This window comes from Pseudorca crassidens, chromosome 3, assembly GCF_039906515.1.
Source record: "Pseudorca crassidens isolate mPseCra1 chromosome 3, mPseCra1.hap1, whole genome shotgun sequence".
Classification (NCBI taxonomy): domain Eukaryota; kingdom Metazoa; phylum Chordata; class Mammalia; order Artiodactyla; family Delphinidae; genus Pseudorca; species Pseudorca crassidens.
This window is the reverse complement of record NC_090298.1, coordinates 60,557,859-60,577,380: the sequence shown is the minus strand read 5'-3', so window position 1 is coordinate 60,577,380 and position 19,522 is coordinate 60,557,859. Positions and strand designations below refer to the sequence as shown.

General features: G+C 41.4%; 1 protein-coding gene across 2 annotated transcripts in view; it reads right to left on the bottom strand.

The window, feature by feature from the left end:
• Positions 1–19,522, bottom strand: part of IQGAP2 (IQ motif containing GTPase activating protein 2) — a 293,990-nt gene that overhangs the window by 28,661 nt on the left and 245,807 nt on the right. For both annotated transcript variants that reach the window (XM_067731039.1, XM_067731040.1), the window contains 8 exons: positions 18,968–19,176; positions 10,768–10,917; positions 7,576–7,739; positions 5,155–5,379; positions 3,783–3,923; positions 3,348–3,432; positions 2,474–2,706; positions 304–436 (listed from right to left, as the gene is read on the bottom strand). In XM_067731039.1, the coding sequence (XP_067587140.1) occupies positions 304–436; positions 2,474–2,706; positions 3,348–3,432; positions 3,783–3,923; positions 5,155–5,379; positions 7,576–7,739; positions 10,768–10,917; positions 18,968–19,176 (1,340 nt within the window). The remainder of the gene's footprint in view (positions 1–303; positions 437–2,473; positions 2,707–3,347; positions 3,433–3,782; positions 3,924–5,154; positions 5,380–7,575; positions 7,740–10,767; positions 10,918–18,967; positions 19,177–19,522) is intronic.

Genomic DNA, 19,522 nt, shown 5'->3' with positions numbered 1-19,522 from the left:
CACCACCTGACTGTAACTGGATCACGGAAGAAATAAACTTTCCTTGCTTGAGAGAAGGAGTTTTCCTAAGGCACAAGAGTCAGGGAATACATGTATCATGTCAAAAGTAAACTTCTCCTGTTTGGGAAAAGGAGATTAGTCAATGCATAGGGGTCAGGGAATAAATAATTCAAGTATTTTTTAGGTTGAGAACGTAAGTAGGAGCACATGCTTACAGTAACACCCTGTAGAAACTAAACATTTTCAAGAGCAGACGTTTGAACCCCGTGTCCATTGCTAAGACCCTCCTCCAACCTCTCTTACTGAATGTGTGCTGATGATTTCTTCAATTGAAATATAAATGACTGGTTTGCTGACTGTCACCACATCTGTGTATTTATCCATATTAAACTTTTCTTCTGGTTCAGGGACATTACATGCTTCTTTGAAATATTTCCTAAAAAATGAAAAAAAAACCAAAAGTCTTAAGACAGAGTCAAATTTGTGAATAAAATGGCTTTATCAAAATGGTGAGGAAATCTTCAGCGATGGCCTGTGCTTTGTTTTCTACTGTACACCTCGGGGGACCTGTTCCAGCACCTTCCAAGGCTGGCTCTGGACCTCGAAGCCGAGTCCATGTTTCGGGATGTTGGACCCAGGTCCTCAGAAAGGAACAGACAGAGCATTTAGGGCCTCAGGCCCTGTGACTGACCCAAGGTAATCAAACTATGGGCAGGTCATTTAAAAAATACGATTTTAAAAATGCCCCCTGAAATCTACACAAAAATGTCAGTACTGATGTTCCCTGATCTAAGAATCAAGTCTTTGTAGAGAAAACAATCCATAAAGCAATTAGTCAAATTTGCTACTTTAATTGGCACAAACTCCTGGGGATTTCAACACCCTTTCAGAGTTTCTGTTACCAATTTGACAAAAATTCAAGTTAAGCCTACTCTACTCTTCGTTGATCCAGACAACAGTTGCTGGCTGGAAAGGCTGTTAAGACCAGACACACAGATACATACAAGGCTCCCTTCCACCAGTGCTCAGAGTCTAAAAACTCTGCTATTTTAAGCTACAGCAAATTTCAACAGAGAGATGGAGAAAAGCCAGGTGTGCTGCGATCATGGTTTAGGAGGGATTCTTTGCACAGGTAGAGTAGATATTTTATTCTATAAATTTGCAAATGTTTCATATGCCTGAAATTATCCTTGGTGTATCTCCTAAGGGCACCCAAGGCTTGCACACTAGAAAGACCTGTGCCTTCCCACCCCAAGGCTGGGGCAGGGTAAATGGCATGCAGCCATGCTCCCACGTGACAACTGGTCTTCCTGCACTTTTTTGGTTGTAACTTTTCACGGTTGCTGAGGAACACAAAGGATTAATATGAGTGGAAGAGAAAAAAAAAATAGATGAATTTAAGAGATGAGGGGAGGCTTTTGGTTTTATTTCCTTTTAAATGAAGAAGAGTTGGAAACTTACATGTTTGGTAGGAATAATCTGAGAAAAAAGGAAGCAAAAAGAGGTTCTAATAGCAGATAAGGATTTGCAAGAAATGGATGTTACTTTTTTAGTCAGTGAGGAGACCTAAAATTAGCAGCTTGAGAAAATCAAGACTTCCCATAGTAAGAGGATTTGGGGAACATTTCTCACAAGAGGCCACAAATTCCAGAAAGAGAGGAATGATCATGAACTACCTTTGTCAACAGATAAATCACTAATCTAGAGGAAAACTGAGGAATGGGAAATTATCATTTTCCAAGTGAGGCGTGAAAGAGGCCACATAGATGTCATACTTGTACGACTGGCTGAATGGCAGAAAAGAGAAAGTGAACGCCAAGATGAACATTCTTCCTCTGAGAGCTTCAGGGTGAGTGAACCTTCCTGCTAGATTCAGTCCTCCTCCCGTATCCCCGTGGAATGATTAATGATACAATTTGGAGAGCTTATAAAGTCAATAGACTTAAGTCTTACATGCATATCTGAGAGATGTTCGAGAACAGAATAGAACATGTTCACACACAATCCTCAACAAACATAGAAGCTGGATTTTCCCAACCATCCCAAACCAAATACTCAGTTTCCTGCTATTGTTTGATGCAGATCAAGGCAAGTCTTTCCTGAATGGACAAAATGATACCCTCTTTTTAAGTTCAGAAGAGCAGAAGTTAGCTATTTTGATTTCTTTAATTCTAAGTACTACAAGCCTATAGCGTACCAAGAAGATTAAATATTTCTTCTTGTCAATAGCAGAAGTCATGCACATGGGGATGACTCAATGTAACAGGGGCACTGGGGGTGGGGGGGGGATAGGGAACACCAAACAGAAGTAACCCCGCCTGCTCGGCCTCCCTCCTCTTTCCCCACAGCAACAAGCAGTACAAGAAATGCATGCCCTGAGGTTCCTGCCCCCAAGCCCAGCTCTGGGCACAGAAAACACATTCCTCTTGCCCACCATCCTGCAAGTTTCTCCAAAGGTAACGATACCTCTCACCTGAACTCCTGATACGTCTCTGATAAATAATTGTTCATAGATGAGAGATGCTCATTTTCTCCTTCAAAGAGCTTGTTGGAGGCTGCATGCTGAAGGACCTTGGCCACTGATCCCAAGTTTCTCCTCTGGTCGGAATTTATCTGACCTCCGGCTGTCATGTCGATGATATCAAAGCCGTCTGGGGCGACGATGGCTGGGTTCATGTACCGATAGTACAGGAGATTTCCAACAATCTGGAGTGATGTAGAAGAAAAGACTATTTTTGAGAGAGAAAACTCAAGAGTTTGGAGGGTTTTTTAAAAGTTAATATTAACTGACGTTTCCCAAGACAGCAAATCGTTCTCCGATCTGAATCTTAACAAGGAGTTAAGTAAAGGTAGTGACTATAATCACACATTATTAATATAGTTAACAAAATTATTTTTGGTGAAAATATGCTACTGCCCCCCCTCCAAATTCTCTAATATAAAGAGCCTCAATAATGTATAAGAGCTCCCAACTAACCTCATAACAATAATCTTGAGAGCCATTAGAATAGAAGACTTGTAGCTTATTATAAAAAGTCATACAGGGCTTCCCTGGTGGCGCAGTGGTTGAGAGTCCGCCTGCCGATGCAGGGGACGCGGGTTCGTGCCCCGGTCCGGGGAGATCCCACATGCCGTGGAGCGGCTAGGCCTGTGAGCCATGGCCACTGGGCCTGTGGGTCCGGAGCCTGCGCTCCACAACGGGAGAGGCCACAACAGTGAGAGGCCCGCGTACCACACACACACACACAAAAGTCATACAAGGGGAAAAATTTTACAAAATGGTGTGTTGGTAATTTTGGCTCCTACCCCCAAGAGAAGCTATGGTGAGATCACCCTTGAAAATCTACCTTTAATAGCTCATCTTCTGTTGCATCGGGAAATTTCTCACGGATCGAATTCTTCAGTACTTTGGCTATATACCTCAATCCATAACTACATGGAAAACAGATGACAAAAGAAAATAATGGAAAAAGGCTAAGTGAGGAAGAAACACACAGCAATTGTTCCAGTCAACTAAAGCCAAGTAGTTTTCCTAAAAATTCAACACAAAATGAGATGGTAACGGAATCACAGGACTGCCACGGATGATCGTACTGGAGCGCTGTTTTGTACTGCTCCGTCTTTGGAGAACAGTTATGAATTTAAAGTGCAAATGTTGGCAAAATTTAAACTAGTAAATGCAATATGAGGAAAACGCCTATCTTCACTACAGGGGTTTATTTTACATAGTATTTCAAGAAATTCTAGCGAAGAAAGTTAAAGCTCCTACGTATACAACTTACGGCAGCAGATCAAGGGAAGAAATGATAGAACTCAGGACTTTGTCGGTGACCCTTCTCAGGTTCTCGATGGAGGCCTCCAGTTTGTTTTTCACTTCTGGGTATGTCAGAGCCTGTTCTGTGGTCACATCGTAAGGCAGGTTGCTGAAACCACAACGAGGGCTTACGATTAACTGGGGGCTTAGGTACAAGCATGTGTATCCTTGCCACATTGGTTCTACCATCAAGCTTTGTATCGTGAAGTTGAGTTTGCCCACCAACTCTGATGATAAAATGTTTGCTTGGGGCAGGGGAGAACCCACATGGAACCCTCTGCCACCAGAACAGCAGGGTGACTCCAGGCTCTCCATCTGGGCTCTTCTGGCAAAATAACAGGCAGACCCAGGTAACGTAGACCCAGCTAACTTTCTCTCTCTCTCTCCCCCTCTCTCTTTTAAATTATAAAGAGCAGTATGTTCTTTACAGAAAAATTTGCATATAAGCCAACAAGAAAACAATACTGACCCCAGAGACAACTACTTTTCCTTATTTTAGTGTATAACTTTCTGGTCCTCTGCCACGCATGTGTGTATGTGGGTGTAATGCAGTTCGTGTCTATAAAGATCCCATATAGATCTTACGTGTGTGTATATACGTGCATATTTGTTTTGATACAGAAAATGAGTCATTGTACCAAACTACAACCAAGAACTATGCCATGAACAGTTTACCCAGGCAACAAATATATTTCTATACCACCATTCCAAAGTTACTTACTACTCGATTGTTATATAAACATTTGTTTAACAGATTCCCCAAAGCTAAATATTTTGACCTTCCCCAACTTTTGTGATTACAAACAGTGCTGTGACAACCACCCATGTAATTCTCTGTGCATATCTTAATGATTTCACATGGCATCCTTCTGCAGGAAATTAAAAGCTGGGATTGCCTGGATCAACAGACCGCTACCTAGAATGAGCCAATCCCACCCGGCTTGTTGAGGCTTACATGTTCAAGTTACTCACTTGGTAATTGTTAAAAAAAAAAAAAAGTAGGTATTATCAGGTGAAGAGGTCTATGTCTAGGTCTAGGCCTGGGTTTAGAAACAACAAAGAAAAACGAAGGGAGAGAACTACAGAAATTGTGGCTTTGGGAATCAACTGGTACCGAAATCTGAAAATACCATGTACCGCTAAGATGAGTAGGAGTCCAAGAACGTGGCCTGCATGGGTATGTTAAGGGAGGTAACAACATCTTAGATTGAAAACCGACTTTGCACAGTGAATTTTGTTCTTTTAACAGAGCTTAACAGAGCTTAAGAGTATGTATAAACATACACATAAAAATGATCATAAAACACAACTGAAAACCACCATCGCCCAGGCTTTGCTACCTGGCTTCTCCAGTCTGTGTTTCTAGTTGGTTCACCCAGGCCTTGTACACCTCGACGGGGCTTGTGTTGATGATCAGGGATTTGTCATCGATGATCTCTTTCACCACCGGAGCCAGAAGCTGGCGCAGTGTGTTCTGTCCACGGGCACCTCTGTTGAAGCTGACGACCATCTTGATGACTGTAGGGTTCCCAGTAACTATGTCCTGGACCTGGTCCACCTTTGATCTAAAAAACGCCCAGACCAAACAAAATGGTTTGCCTCTATGCATAGAGTTTTAAACAGTGTATATTCTCTCTGGCGGGCAAGGGCTTTGGGGGGTTGTATTTTTCTCCATTGAAGATCAAAGACGGTGTGATTTAAAAGGAAGCTATCTCCCATCTCTATTTGGTGAGCACACCTGAGCCAAAGGAGACTTTTGGTGGACATGGCCCACATGCTGTCTTTTGTAATACAACCTCTGAGTCTGAAACTTGTGGGAAGTTAAGGCAAAGCTTTCTCTCTAAGTATGACCATTCTATCTGCCTCCATCACTAGACAACATGCCTGACCTATCTGGCTAAAGGTTTGCAGTGGTAACAGGGCCTGTAGAGCAGGATCTACAAGGCATGTCCTGATTCTAATTTATCAGGGCTATTGGAAGACTGAGTGTCCATTAGTAAAGTGGGTCTCAGAATCCCCTGATTATTATTTTTATTTAAAAAAAAAGGAAGCTAAAAAAAAAAAAAAAGGAAGCTATCATTTGTTAGATGACTTATTCAAGAAATTTAAGGGTCTAAAAATAATTTCTCAGCTTTAATTCCAATCTAGAAGGCAGGAATGAACTAAAAATGGACCTAGACTAATAATAATACTGGGTGACGGTATACAAGTAAGGATGCTCCCTGTCTCTTTCCTGGGAGTTAGCCTTGAATTTCCAGTATTCTGCTGGATATTAGAAATATTTCACCCACATGTTCTACACCTAAAACTCAAACTCAGTGTTGAAAATCTCATCTGTGCCTTTTTCCTATGCATGCCCCCGCGGCCCCCCCGCCCATTTCCCTGAACTATGTAGCTCCAATTCATCCTGTTCATATGTGGCTAGCAGATAGATCAATCTTCTAAAAACTCAATGTGGTCACGTCAAAAACCTTGCACACCTTCCCAGAAAGTAAAAAGAGCCTCAGCACTTGGGCCTATACTCAATGTCTCCCATGATCTGGCCCAACCTTACTTTCCTGGTGGTCACTAATTAAGTCACCTCTTGGCTAGACTAATCTACTTTCTTTCTTGCCCCCTGGCCCATACTGTTTCTAGCACCATAGTGCCTTATTTCCCTTTTCCATTTCTTTTTATAAAAACTGTAGATATTCTTCAAGGTTTGGGGTCAACCCCTTCCTCTTCCATACAATCTTTATCGATTGACTGTATTGGCACTTTACTTTCCATCCTTCTGATCTGTTACACTGTGCTTATCATTCATTTAGTACTTACCTGATTCTACTGCATAGCATTGCTATTTCTCATGAATCCTATTTCTCATGCTGCCTTATAGACAGCATGAGGGCAGAGGTGCCTGGCTAATAGCTTCAGAGACCTATAGGATTAGCATCGCTTAAGGGATCCAGAAGTAAGGAAGACAGTTAAGATCCATCTAGTTGGCTAAGGGCATTTCTCATGGGTTCCCCCCCCCAATTCATTATAGCTGCCTACACATGTTTTACATTAACTGAGTAAAAAATAAATTAGCAGCAGCTTAAATTCCAGTAAGAAGGAAAAACTGTTTAGCAGAGATCATTATCCTCATCTGTTTATGGCTTTACTACTCACATAATTTTAATTAGGTTTTCTCACTGACTTTTTCTTAATATAAATGTATTTATTTTATTTATTTATTTTTGGCTGCATTGGGTCTTCGTTGTTGCGCGCGAGGTTCCTCTAGTTGCAGTGAGCGGGGGCTACTCTTCGTTGCGGTGCGCGGGCTTCTCATTGCGGTGGCTTCTCTTGTCGCAGAGCACGAGGTGCATGGGCTTTAGTAGTTGTGGCTCGCGGGCTCTAGAGTGCAGGCTCAGCAGTTGTGGCGCACAGGCGTAGCTGCTCCACAGTATGCAGGATCCCGGACCAGGGCTTGAACCCGTGTCCCCTGCACTGGCAGGGGGATTCTTAACCACTGTGCCACCAGGGAAGCCCTCACTGACTTTCAAAGAGCTTTGTACACTTGCAAAATCAAGAGTGAATTTAGCATTAGAAGAGATATCACTGCTGGGAGAAAGCTGTACCTGAATATATCTATGATGATGTGGCAATTTCTCAAGAAATTTGATAATTTTAATATGTGTAAATAACTTATAAGAATAACTTTAAAATTATTTTAGTAAATCAGAGATAGCCACCACTAACAAAAGGTATTGGTATTTTTACGTATATACTTATATACATACTTTATTTCTTCCTCCAGAGCAGTTTTGAAAAGCTTGAGGAGTAGATATTCTTCCCGTTGATTGGAAGCGTAATTGTATAGGGTGAAAATAACAGTATCCATAAATTTAGTTGACTTGTTCTGTGGCATCTGGAAAATCAGCTTAGCGAGGTACAAAGGATTTGTCTGAAGGAAAGTGAGAAGAAGAAACACCCCCCCACAAAACTATATGTTAATATATTATTAAAAGCAGAGAGGAGTCCCCAGTTCCTTGCACTTTAATGACTTATTATGTATAAAGCATATAGAAGAGTATCTGGCACATATTAAGACTTTAAAAGGTAGCAGGTAATACTAATACTAAACTATAGGAAGTTATACTAGAAAGTTACGGTAGGATTTAAATTTTATATACTATATCATGACATATTTAATGGAGTATAATTGTATTATGTACACTCTACACCATTTGGAGCCACACCGTAATATTTATTGTGGAAACACAGGAGGCGGGGGGTGGCTGATAGATCTGGTATCCGAAGAGACTGGCAAGAAGGGACCAAGGGCTCAGCCAGATAGACTGTTCTAGAAGGACTGATGAATGAATAGAAGGAAACATATCCCATATTCTGAGACAAGAAAGAAAAAGAAAAGGATACATTTACATGTGGAGACAGTGGGATGGCCATGATGTTTTAGAAAGCACGAGAAGGTAGGAGTGAGGCAGGGAGGCTGAACAGAGGGGTGAAGGTCAGGATAGTTCATGGGGGAAATGCCAGAAGAACCTGACAAGAAGCCCATATGCTTACTGTGGGAAAAGAACCACCCCAGAAGGCTAAGATAAAAAGAAGAGAAGAGAGAAGGGGGTGGCTGATAGTCCTGGTATCCGAAGAGAGAATCTCTTTAAATTAAAAAAAAATTTAAAGATGGACAAGAATTAAAAAAAACTTGACATGTAGTTCAGCTTAGGATGGAGTTCAAGAGATGTAGCACCAGTCTTTGTGGTAATGTGGTTTTTCTGAAGGAGTTACACCAGATGGAGGTTAGAAGAAAAAAATATAATATTAAGGTGACAGAGAAATTTGATAGTCCTACTCTTTATCCTCCTTCCGATGAGAAAAGAAAATTTTCCATACATGGAGACCAGTATTTAAGAGTCTCAAGCAGTTTGGCTTTAAAAATTTTAAGAAAACCCTAATTCTAGTTTAGTTTACCACTTAGATTTACTTTCAAGCTCATAATGACTGGCTGAAATTTTATGAATAAGCAGCTCAGGACAACCTTTTTCTTAGCATTCTGGGGTGATTCTTTTCCCACACTAAGCATATCGGCTTTTGAGAAAGGAAAATTACTCTAAAGCCAAAGAAGCCTCATTCCTCTCCGATGACCTAAAAACTTTAAATTTAGGCTCATACAGAAGAGACAAGCCCATAGCAAAACCTACACTAGCTGACCTGCTACTTTGGCTAAGAATCGCCAAAGGCGAAAGGGATCCACGCCGTTTGCTCTTCTATAGCTTCCTTATTGGTCTTGGGTTAATGTCTCCAAAGCAGACAGGAGAAAAAGTGAAGAAAAATAAATGATTTTTTGACACTTCACTCAGTACAACTGAACAGTCATGCTCTGGTTCTATCAGTTTTGGATCGTTTAGGGAATAAACCTTGTGGAATTATTCTAAACACGCTCCTATGCTTTTTCTCCTTCCCATTAATGAGCCTCCACTTACATAACAGGGTAAACTATACAAATCTTAGGCCAGCGACTAAATTTTCACCTTCCTAAATGACACAGATTCTATCAAAACCCAACAATAGAAAACTAAATCCTAAAGAAGCTTCGTACACTTGGAAGTTCATGGATGTCAAAAGTGATAAATGTGAGAACCTACTGTATAGTACAGGGAACTCTACTCAATGCTCTGTGGTGACCTAAATGGGAAGGAAATCCAAAAAAGAGGGGATATATGTATACATATAGCTGATTCACTTTGCTGTAGAGTAGAAACTAACAACATTGTAAAAATTAATAAAAAAATGATAAATGCTTAAGATTACATTTATAACTGGTGGATGCCTATTAACCTAATTTCAGCAGACAAAAAACCTTCCCCTGCCTAGTGCGAGCCCCCTTTCTTTCTGGAAAGGAAGCTGTTGTTAAGCACTGGATTCCATGGACAATTCTGTTTTAACATTTTTCCTTCTATGCTGCCACATGGTGGACATCTGGAGTACTACACCTGTTCGCCACTAAGTAGAGAATTCTCAACTCTACCCAAATTAACGTCTCTTCTCTCAACGGGACTAGCCACACCTCATTTATATTTTGGGTAATGTGTTCTCTGTGCACCTAATGCCAGCGACGTCCTCAAGCAAAGATTCAAGCATCTCCACGCCTTGACGGAATCACTGCCACCAGCAGCGGCCCCAGGGACACCTGACTTTCAAGGAAGAACTGCTGATCCATCTTTTTTGGGAAAGTTTTCCTGCCGAGGGAAGGCTCTGTTTCTATCTCTCACTATCGCTCACTGTTTCCTTTGGGACTAATTGTATGTGCGGGTGGGCGGATGAGGTTGATCAATGGTCAAACAAACAAAAAACTAGTCCACCAGACAGAGTCCAGCCCTAACCAGTTCAGCTTAGTTCTCACCCACACTCTTGAAGCAATGGAAAATTACTGTTCACTTAGGTCACAGTCATGCCATGGAAATAATGAAATAAAAAAGGAATCCCATTTCCCTAATCCAAACTCTCTGGCTCCTTCCTCAAAAGAAGGGCAGTCTGGTCCTGGTACAGATCTGTTTTTCATACCGTTACTTTAATTTTTTCATGTTTGACAGCATCTGCTTATGTTATTATTAGATTTATACTGTTTCTGCCGATAACTGCAGTATAATGTAGTCATGAAGAGCGTGACTGAAGTTTTAAGTCAAACTGTCAGGGTCCCAATACCCTTGTTTTACCATTTCCTGGCTGTGTCTCAGTTTTCTCACATGTAATACAGGAATATCAGTAAATTATTTTTTGATGGTTCCCAGGGTTGTACTAAGAATTAAAATGAGATAATGTGTACAAAGCACCCAGAATAGCACTTGGTACTTAATAGTGCTCAGAACATGTAAACTATTATAGCCTTAGCATGAGACAAGACCTACTGTAAAACACCAACGGGGACATAGCACTTACCCAAAACTCACAGTGAAAGAAATTGTTCTCACCTGTAAAAGATAAAAAAGCTGCTGATATGTTTCCAGTGTTTTTCTTCTCTCCTTACTCAAACTTTTGATCCCTTGGTTGTCAGCGTTATTCAGTATTTGCATTTCTCCACCTTTTTTCTTATTCAGTTTTGTTCTGTGTGAAATTACATCCTGGAAAAAATTTTTATGAAATTACTACTTTTTATGCTGGTACTCTTTACCTCCTTCCTTCTCAGACACCCTGAGACACACACAGTTGGAAAGATTAATTTTCCACATTTCCCTCAAGAAGAAACAAACGGACAGAGAATGTTAAAGAAATTAAGAAAATCCAAATTGCAGGTGAATTTGGCTTTTGTAATATTTGTTCTCCAAAGCTGTACGCATTTGTTCTTAGGATGTAATGTAGGTCCCAAGACAATTCAATAGGGAGAGGATAATCTTTCAAAAAATGATGCTGGGACAATTGGATATCCAGGTTCAAAAGAAAGAAGTCAGACCTCATCCCATAAACAAAAATTAACTCAAAACAAAGTGAGAGTGGCATAGACATATATACAGTACCAAACGTAAAATAGATAGCTAGTGGGAAGCAGCCGCATAGCACAGGGAGATCAGCTCAGTGCTTTGTGACCACCTAGAGGGGTGGGATACGGAGGGTGGGAGGGAGGGAGATGCAAGAAGGAAGAGATATGGGAACATATGTATATGTATAACTGATTCACTTTGTTATAAAGCAGAAACTAACATACCATTGTAAAGCAATTATACTCCAATAAAGATATAAAAAAAAAAAAGAGATCAAAGAACTAAATGTAGGAGCTAAAACTATAAAACTCTTCCAAGAAAACCTAGGCAAAAATATTTGTTACCCTGGATTAAGCAATGGTTTCTTTGAGGGGTGTGTGTGTGATAATTTATTTAATCATATTCCTTTTGATAGACAGTTAGTTTCTTTACATTTTATTACTATTTCAGAGTGTGTAGGGAGCCTTCTTGTACATGCATCATTGTGCATGTAGATAATGGTTTCTTACATACGACACCAAAAGCACTAGCAACAAAAGAAAAAAATAAAGTGGACTTCATAAAAATTAAAATCTTTGTGCTTCAAAGTACATTATCAATAAAGAAAACCCATAGAATGAGAGAAAATATTTGCAAATCATTTCTTAGATAAGGGACTTGTATCCACAATATACTATAAAGAACTCCTACATCTCAAAAATAAAAAGACAAATAACCCAATTAAAAAATGGGCAAAGGATGTGAACAGACGTTTTCCCAAAGAAGACCTACAAGTGGCTAATAAGCACTTGAAGAGATGCTCAACGTTAACAGTTATTTGGCAGCTCCTCAGAAGTTAAACACAGGTGACCATGCGACCCTGCAACTTCACTGTCCGCTATATACTGAAGAGAACTGAAAACATATGTCCACAGAAAAACATGTACATGAATGCTCATAGCAGAATTACTCATAACAGCTGAAAAGAGGGAACAACTCAAGTGTCCATCAACTGATAAATGGGCAAACAAAATGTGGTGTATCCACACACTGGAATGTTATTGATCAGTAAAGAGGAATGAAGGACTGATTTATGCTACTACAAAATAGCGAACTTTAAAAACACTATGGGCTTCCCTGGTGGCGCAGTGGTTGAGAGTCCGCCTGCCGATGCAGGGGACGTGGGTTCGTGCCCCGGTCCGGGAAGATCCCACATGCCGCGGAGCGGCTGGGCCCGTGAGCCATGGCCGCTGAGCCTGCGCGTCCGGAGCCTGTGCTCCGCAACGGGAGAGGCCACAACAGTGAGAGGCCCGCGTACCACGAAAAAAAAACCCAACACTATGCTAAGTGAAAGAAGCTGGTCACAACAGATGACATATTGTGTGACTCTATTAATATGAAAAACCAGAACAGGCAAATCTATCAAGATAGAATGTATACTAAAGGTTGCTGTGGCTGGGGGTTGGAGTGAATAGGTAACGACTGTTCATGAATATGGGTATTTTTTCTATTGAAATATTATTCATTTACTATACAATTCATCTTTTTAAAGAGTACAATTCAGTGGTGTTCCATCTAGTCGCAAGGTTGTGCAACTGTCACCACAATCCAATTCCAGAACATTTTCTTTGGGGTTTCTTTTTGGGGTGACGAAATGTTCTAGAGTCAGAGAGAGGTGATCGTTGTCCAATTTTGGGAATATACTAAACACTACTAAACTGTAACCTTTCAAAGAATGAATTATATCTTTTGAAACTATAGAAGCACTTGCAAAACATATGCAATGTAGAAATTAGAAATGGAAGGGAAGAGAAGCCTCTAAATATTTAACAAAGTTAAGGGTTTTCCCTCCCAACCATGCTCCTTTATTTACAGGGAAATGTGGAAAATGTGTGGCTGGAAACATTGTCAAGAGGTCACTGAGGTTACTGTGTCCCTTCAGGGGCTTAAAGGCTCATGAACCAGAGTAGATCGTTTAGATATGGATCTACCAAACATTTTTACAGAAACCCACAGTAAAAAATACATTTTATGTCTTTTATTGGCAAACTTACCCACACAACACTATACGAAAGGATGCTTATTCTTACTACTGGGACACACTTTGACCGTTTCAATTTGCTTTTTTTCTATTTCATTTTTAAAATCTGCTGAAGTGATACACTAAATTGATTTCATGACTCACTAATGGAATGTGACTTGCATGAAAGCCACAGCTCTAGAATGCCTCCTTTGCCACTGAACACTGGGTCACTGTCCCAGAGCATAGGTGGCAAGAAAGTTGTTTTTCCTAAAACTTCTTCCATCTGCTTCCCTGAGCTCTTAGCCCAGCCTCCACATGAGGACTCTGTTTGCAGCCAGTATCAGGATTCTCCACCACCAGTCCCGAGGGGGGCCCTCCGGGCATTTCAGGCACTACCATGCTTTGCTGTGCACGCACTGCTGCCCATCTTGCATCCTGGGCCCTTCTCCACCAAATGCCAGTAGGGACTCCTGTCATTTTGACAACAAAAAATGTGCCTGTCCCCATTTCCAATTATCCCTGCAGATGAGAACCACTGTACAGGACAAGCTCCAAATCTATTCACCGCCCAGCACCCCCTTCACCCATAGCTGGGGTCAGCTCATAGGTAGAAAAAAAAAAACAAAAACAACCCTTGGAGCATTGAGATTAGATAGTTCTATGTGGTTATATCCATTGCCTTCAAGGTTTATGACTTTATTCTTCTTTATTCTCAGCTTAGAGTGGGGTAACTTGACTTAATCCTTTACTTCTGTTCCCCTAATTGTTTATATGGGGAAAGAGAAGGAATTTGATTTTCATTTCTACAAAAATTTTAAGAAGGCGACACTTCCCCCCTTCTTTCACAGATATATAAATCACATTCAAGATGAAGAAAGGAAGCGTAGGTGCCCCCAGATGGAGGTTCAGGAGAAGTCCAGGCAGGCGGTGGCCTGATACCCTTATCTATAAGAAGTCCTAAGACATCACTAGACTAACTGGCTTACGGTTCCATTTAACCCAGGTTTCTCCTCTTCAGATAACTGGTGATGTGTAGAGATTCAATTCCCCCAAATACATGGAATAAATTGATTATCTTGATTTTAAATATACGGAAGAAAAAAAATCTTGGTACTTAACCTCCCCATCACCGGCCCCCCTCACCCCCGATGTCCCCCAACTACTTGCAGTGGAAGTAGATCTGGAAACTGGAGGCTATTCCTTTGTTTTGCTGCAGACTTCATCTTTAGGGTAATGTTTTTGACATATACAGAAGAGAACAGAGGGTGGGGTGGTAAGCAAGCGCTAGGGCAGAACCAAGTTCCTTCGCATTATTAACAGATTTGGTGAAGACAGCACAGGAAGAGCACTGGAGGAAGGGAAAGAGCAGAGTCAAATGCTGAGCCCTGGAGGGGAAGTGGGAGGGGAGAGGAGAGCCAGCAGCTGTGCCACGGGAACCGTCTGTCTGCTGGAGATCCAAGTACAGAGCAGCACGCTTCAATGGGATAAGCCCTTCTTCTGTCTTCCCTGTGAAATTACACCTGGCTCACAAAAGCTCTGGTGTGAATGGAGGTTTGCCTTGGAAAGCTTGAAGAAGGGGACAAAGGCCAACCCAGACAGGCGTTCCAAAGAGAGGCATATGCTTTTTATTAATAGAAATCTCATGTCCTCTATTCTTTTTTTTTTCTTTTTTGCGGTATGCGGGCCTCTCACTGTTGTGACCTGTCCCATTGCGGAGCACAGGCTCCGGACGCGCAGGCTCAGAGGCCATGGCTCACGGGCCCAGCCGCTCCGCGGCATGTGGGATCTTCCCGAACCGGGGCACGAACCCACGTCCCCTGCATCGGCAGGCGGACCCCCAACCACTGTGTCACCAGGGAAGCCCAATGTCCTCCATTCTTATCAATAAATATTGAACATTTGAGGAATACTGGTTCGAAGGAGCAACAGTATTTAACTTGTTCATAATATTCCCACATCTCAATGTTGCCTTAGTTGCCACCATCTTTTCCCTTCCCCTGGTAACAGGATATCCGCATGCAGGTAATATGCTAGAGTATACGCACTTTTGTAGAAGGTGTGGACTAAGACAAAGGGCTTGGGCTTTGGAGTCATAAAAATACGAGTATCTGCAAAGCACAGTTAGTTTTGTGACCTTGCTCAGGTTAACCTCTCTAAGACTCAGTTTCCTTAAATCTATAAAATGGGCTTAATGATAGCAATCTTACTGAGCTTCTGTGAAGATAAAAACAATCCATTTGGCTTCCCTGGTGGCGCAGTGGTTGAGAGTCCGCCTGCCGATGCAGGGGACACGGGTTCGTGCCCCGGTCCGGGAAGATCCCACATGCCGCGGAGCGGCTGGGCCTGTGAGCCACAGCCACTGAGCCTGCGCGTCCGGAGCCTGTGCTCCACAACGGGAGAGGCCACAACAGTGAGAGGCCCACGTACCGCAAAACAAACAAACAAAAAAACAAACAAAAAAACAATCCACGTAGGACACTTAGCACATTTTCCAGTGAAGAAAAATAAGGCTTAGAGAGGTTAAGGAACATACCCAAGGAAATATGCTCATAAAGAAGCAAAGAAGTTAAGCAATACAATACAATTAAGCAATACAATAAATTTCAATCCTGGGTTACAGACAGCCCTGGCCTACAAGTCTGCACTCACGGGATACGACACACCCATCAATAGGAATTTTAGCAATTCAAGATTACTTTCAATTTCTACTTAGGTTTTCCTTCAAGCTAGTTTGAATCTAGACCTTTCTTCCTCCCTATGCCTCCCAGAAACTTCTACTTCAGCTGTCTGTCTCCATTTCCAAACCTCTTCTTTTGCTTAAAACCAACATTAGCTACTTCACTCACTTGCCCACTGACTTTCTGAGGTTTCCAGAAGGAACGCCAATTTTAAAAGAATTGTAAGACACATGGTTACTAGAGAGAGCTAGAGTTGCTCTGTAAGAACTAAGCCACTTCCCTTTAAACTTTTTTCTCAACATATGCTTATTGTTAAAAAAATTAAAAACTATACCAGGACATGGAAGCAACCTAAGGGTCCATTGACAGATGAATGGACAAAGAAGATGTGGCACATATATCCAATGGAATATTACTCAGCCATAAAAAAAAACAAAACTGAGTTATTTGTAGTGAGGTGGATGGACTTAGAGTCTGTCATACGAAGTAAGTCAGAAAGACAAGAACAAATATCATATGCTAACACATATATATGGAATCTAAAAAAAAAAAGGTTCTGATGAACCTGGGGCAGGACAGGAATAAAGACGCAGATGTAGAGAATGGACTTGAGGACACGGGGAGGGGGAAGGGTAAGCTGGGACGAAGTGAGAGAGTGGCATGGAATATATACACTACCAAATACAAAATAGATAGCTAGTGGGAAGCAGCTGCATAGCACAGGGGGATCAGCTTTGTGCTTTGTGACCACCTAGAGGGGTGGGATGCGGAGGGTGGGAGGGAGACACAAGAGGGAGGGGATATGGGGATACATGTATACATATAGCTGATTCACTTTGTTATACAGCAGAAACTAACACAACACTGTAAAGCAATTTTACTCCAATAAAGATGTTAAAAAAATATATATATATATATGGCTAATTCTACCATGCAAAGAAAAAGAGCTTAATTTTTTTCTTTTAGCTTAAGTGTATATCTACTTTTTACAATAAATGAAATCGTACTGTTTTAGGCACTATTTTCTTCTCCATTATATTGCAACCCTTTCCCCTGCCCTTAAATATTCTTCAGAAACGTTATTTTTAGTGGCTGTGTAACATACATGTCAGACTGGTTCTACTGTCCTCTGTTGTTTTCGGGTTTGGGTTGTTCCCCATTATTTCACTACTGTAAATAAAACTTCAACTGCACTATTCTTATCATCAAACCAAAAATGCTACTATTAATGATAAGACAAAAGAGTACGTCCTTGAGAATCATTAGTTTAACTTCTAATCAGTGTTTGATAAATATTTGGTGTTTGAAAATATAAGGTGAAAAATTAACTTTGTTTCACAAAGCTAACAATTAGGAATGCTTTAAAAAATCTTAAACACTCGTAAAGATCCGAAAATCTGCCACATTTGTATCTCCACAAGCTACATATTTCTACTGCAACTAAGCCTTTATTTTAAAAGGCAAGGCATTTCCTGTTTACAACTTTATGGGAGTAGGGTACAACAGCAGTGTAAAGCTATAAAAGGCATTCTCTGAAGGACCTTCTGGAATATATTATACTTTAAAAGTTTTCATATGTATCCAACAATACAAACACATTATTATTTTTTTTTAAAGACTAACGTACTATTGTTTTTCTGGATAAAACAATGAAAATAGAGTTAAAAGCAGAACTTTTAAATTTGTAGTTTTTTCCCTTAATATTTAGAAAAGATGATCATTTCCTGTCTCACGAGTTGCTCTCGTTTCCTTATTTGCTCGGCACTATTTTGCTGGTATCTCTGTGAGGGCCGGAGACAAGAGTGAGGCGTTCCCATGTCCACTTAGCTGGTAGCGTCCCGTGCCTGCTCACCTGGTAGTTTTCCAGAACCACACCAGAAGCTGGCTCTCTACCTCTGACCCACTGTAGCCTTCTCAGGGCATCCGGAGGGTCAACTTGCCCTGCCCTGCCCTGTTGGTTTTCTGAAAACTGACGTGGCATGGGAACAGGGACATGGAGAGAGGTCTTACCCTGGAAATCTCCTTTTCTTGGGTAAAAATGACACTTTTCACATAGTTTTGGGGAGCTTTGACACTGGCAGGTTTCTCACAGATACAAAACTACAGCATTATTTACTTGGAGGCTATTATTAGGGAAATGCCACTCTGTAGGGGGTCATTTTGGAAATGTGGATTGGGGAGGGCTAACATCTGATGGATTGGAGACACCACTGGCTTCCAGTAAGCGGGGCCTGGGGAGGACAGATGCTCTGCTGTCCTGCAGTTTGTAGGATGGTCCTGTGTAAATAACTGTCCACATCTCGCATGGCTGGCTTTTTTAATGTCCCGCTGGTCATTCACGAAGGTCAAAATTCTGTGCATAATTGCTTGAGCCTAGAATCTAATAGTTTTACATATAAGCACAACATAGATCCTCACAAGTTTAACATAAACTTAATTTTCTAGGACGGCAACTCCATGTCAAGTGGTGGGGGGTGGCGGAAGACCACACTTTGCTGTTCAAGGGCTTATTACAAAGAGTTGTTCTCCACTTTGGAAAAAAGAACTCATGGCCAGTTCCACCACTCACCTGACCAGTCTCATCTGTAGCTCTCTCAGTCTGTGCTTATTCTGTGAAGAGGCCCAAGTCTCTGGTAACATTATCACATCTAATGGCATCAGGCCCATGTATCTTCATATTGAAATATGTATTTTTACTATAAATTCATTTCTTTGAATTTCTCTTTTATATTTATAGAAAGGCCTTAGCCTTGCTATGAAGGTACATATGTAAGTTGGTTTTATTTCACATAAATTTCCTTTCAGAATGGTAAAGAAGTCTTACCAAATGTCATAAAAGGGGAGCGCAGAATTTTGCAGGTGTAAGACCATAAAGCGGTAATGAAAATGGTAAGTAAACTTTGGGCCACTCCTTCTGGACTCCAAAGGAACTTAGCTGGACCACAGTGTTGTGGGCAAATATACGAGCGTCTTCTCTCTTCTGGGAACCAACAGTCCCACAAACCCCACTGACCTCCAGTGTGATCCTGTTCTTCACCAGGAGCCCAATCTTAATGTCCATCAGGTTCAGGTCTTTCTCCAGCTGTTGGTTGCCTCTGATCTTGGTCACCACTTCTTCCCTTAAGCGTGCTACCTCCAGAGCCTCCTGGAAATCCAAGTCACTTTGGTCCAACAGGTGTACAAATTTGCGGATTACTGTTAACGGCGGGTTTTCAGAGCCAACTGCGAGGAAAGGAAAGGTGTGCTTTAACTGGGCATGCTTGAACGGATCATCAGTAGGAAAGAAATCAGGTCTTTAAATAAAACATTGACAGAAAAATAGAGCTACGGACGTGCTTGGTCTCCAGAGTGAATCATCCTGCCTCATGTCAAATCTGGACGGGGAAACGGATCGTATAAATAAACGCACGCCACCGATAAGGTTGGGCCTCACTAATTCCTCGTCTAGCACCCGTTTATCAGCCCTCTCTCATGCTGTTCCCAGGACCACGCACTGAGGAGATAGTTCTATCTATCAGTGTCTTATTGATGAGGAACCTGGGAAAGAATGCTAACGTGAGTTGCCCCG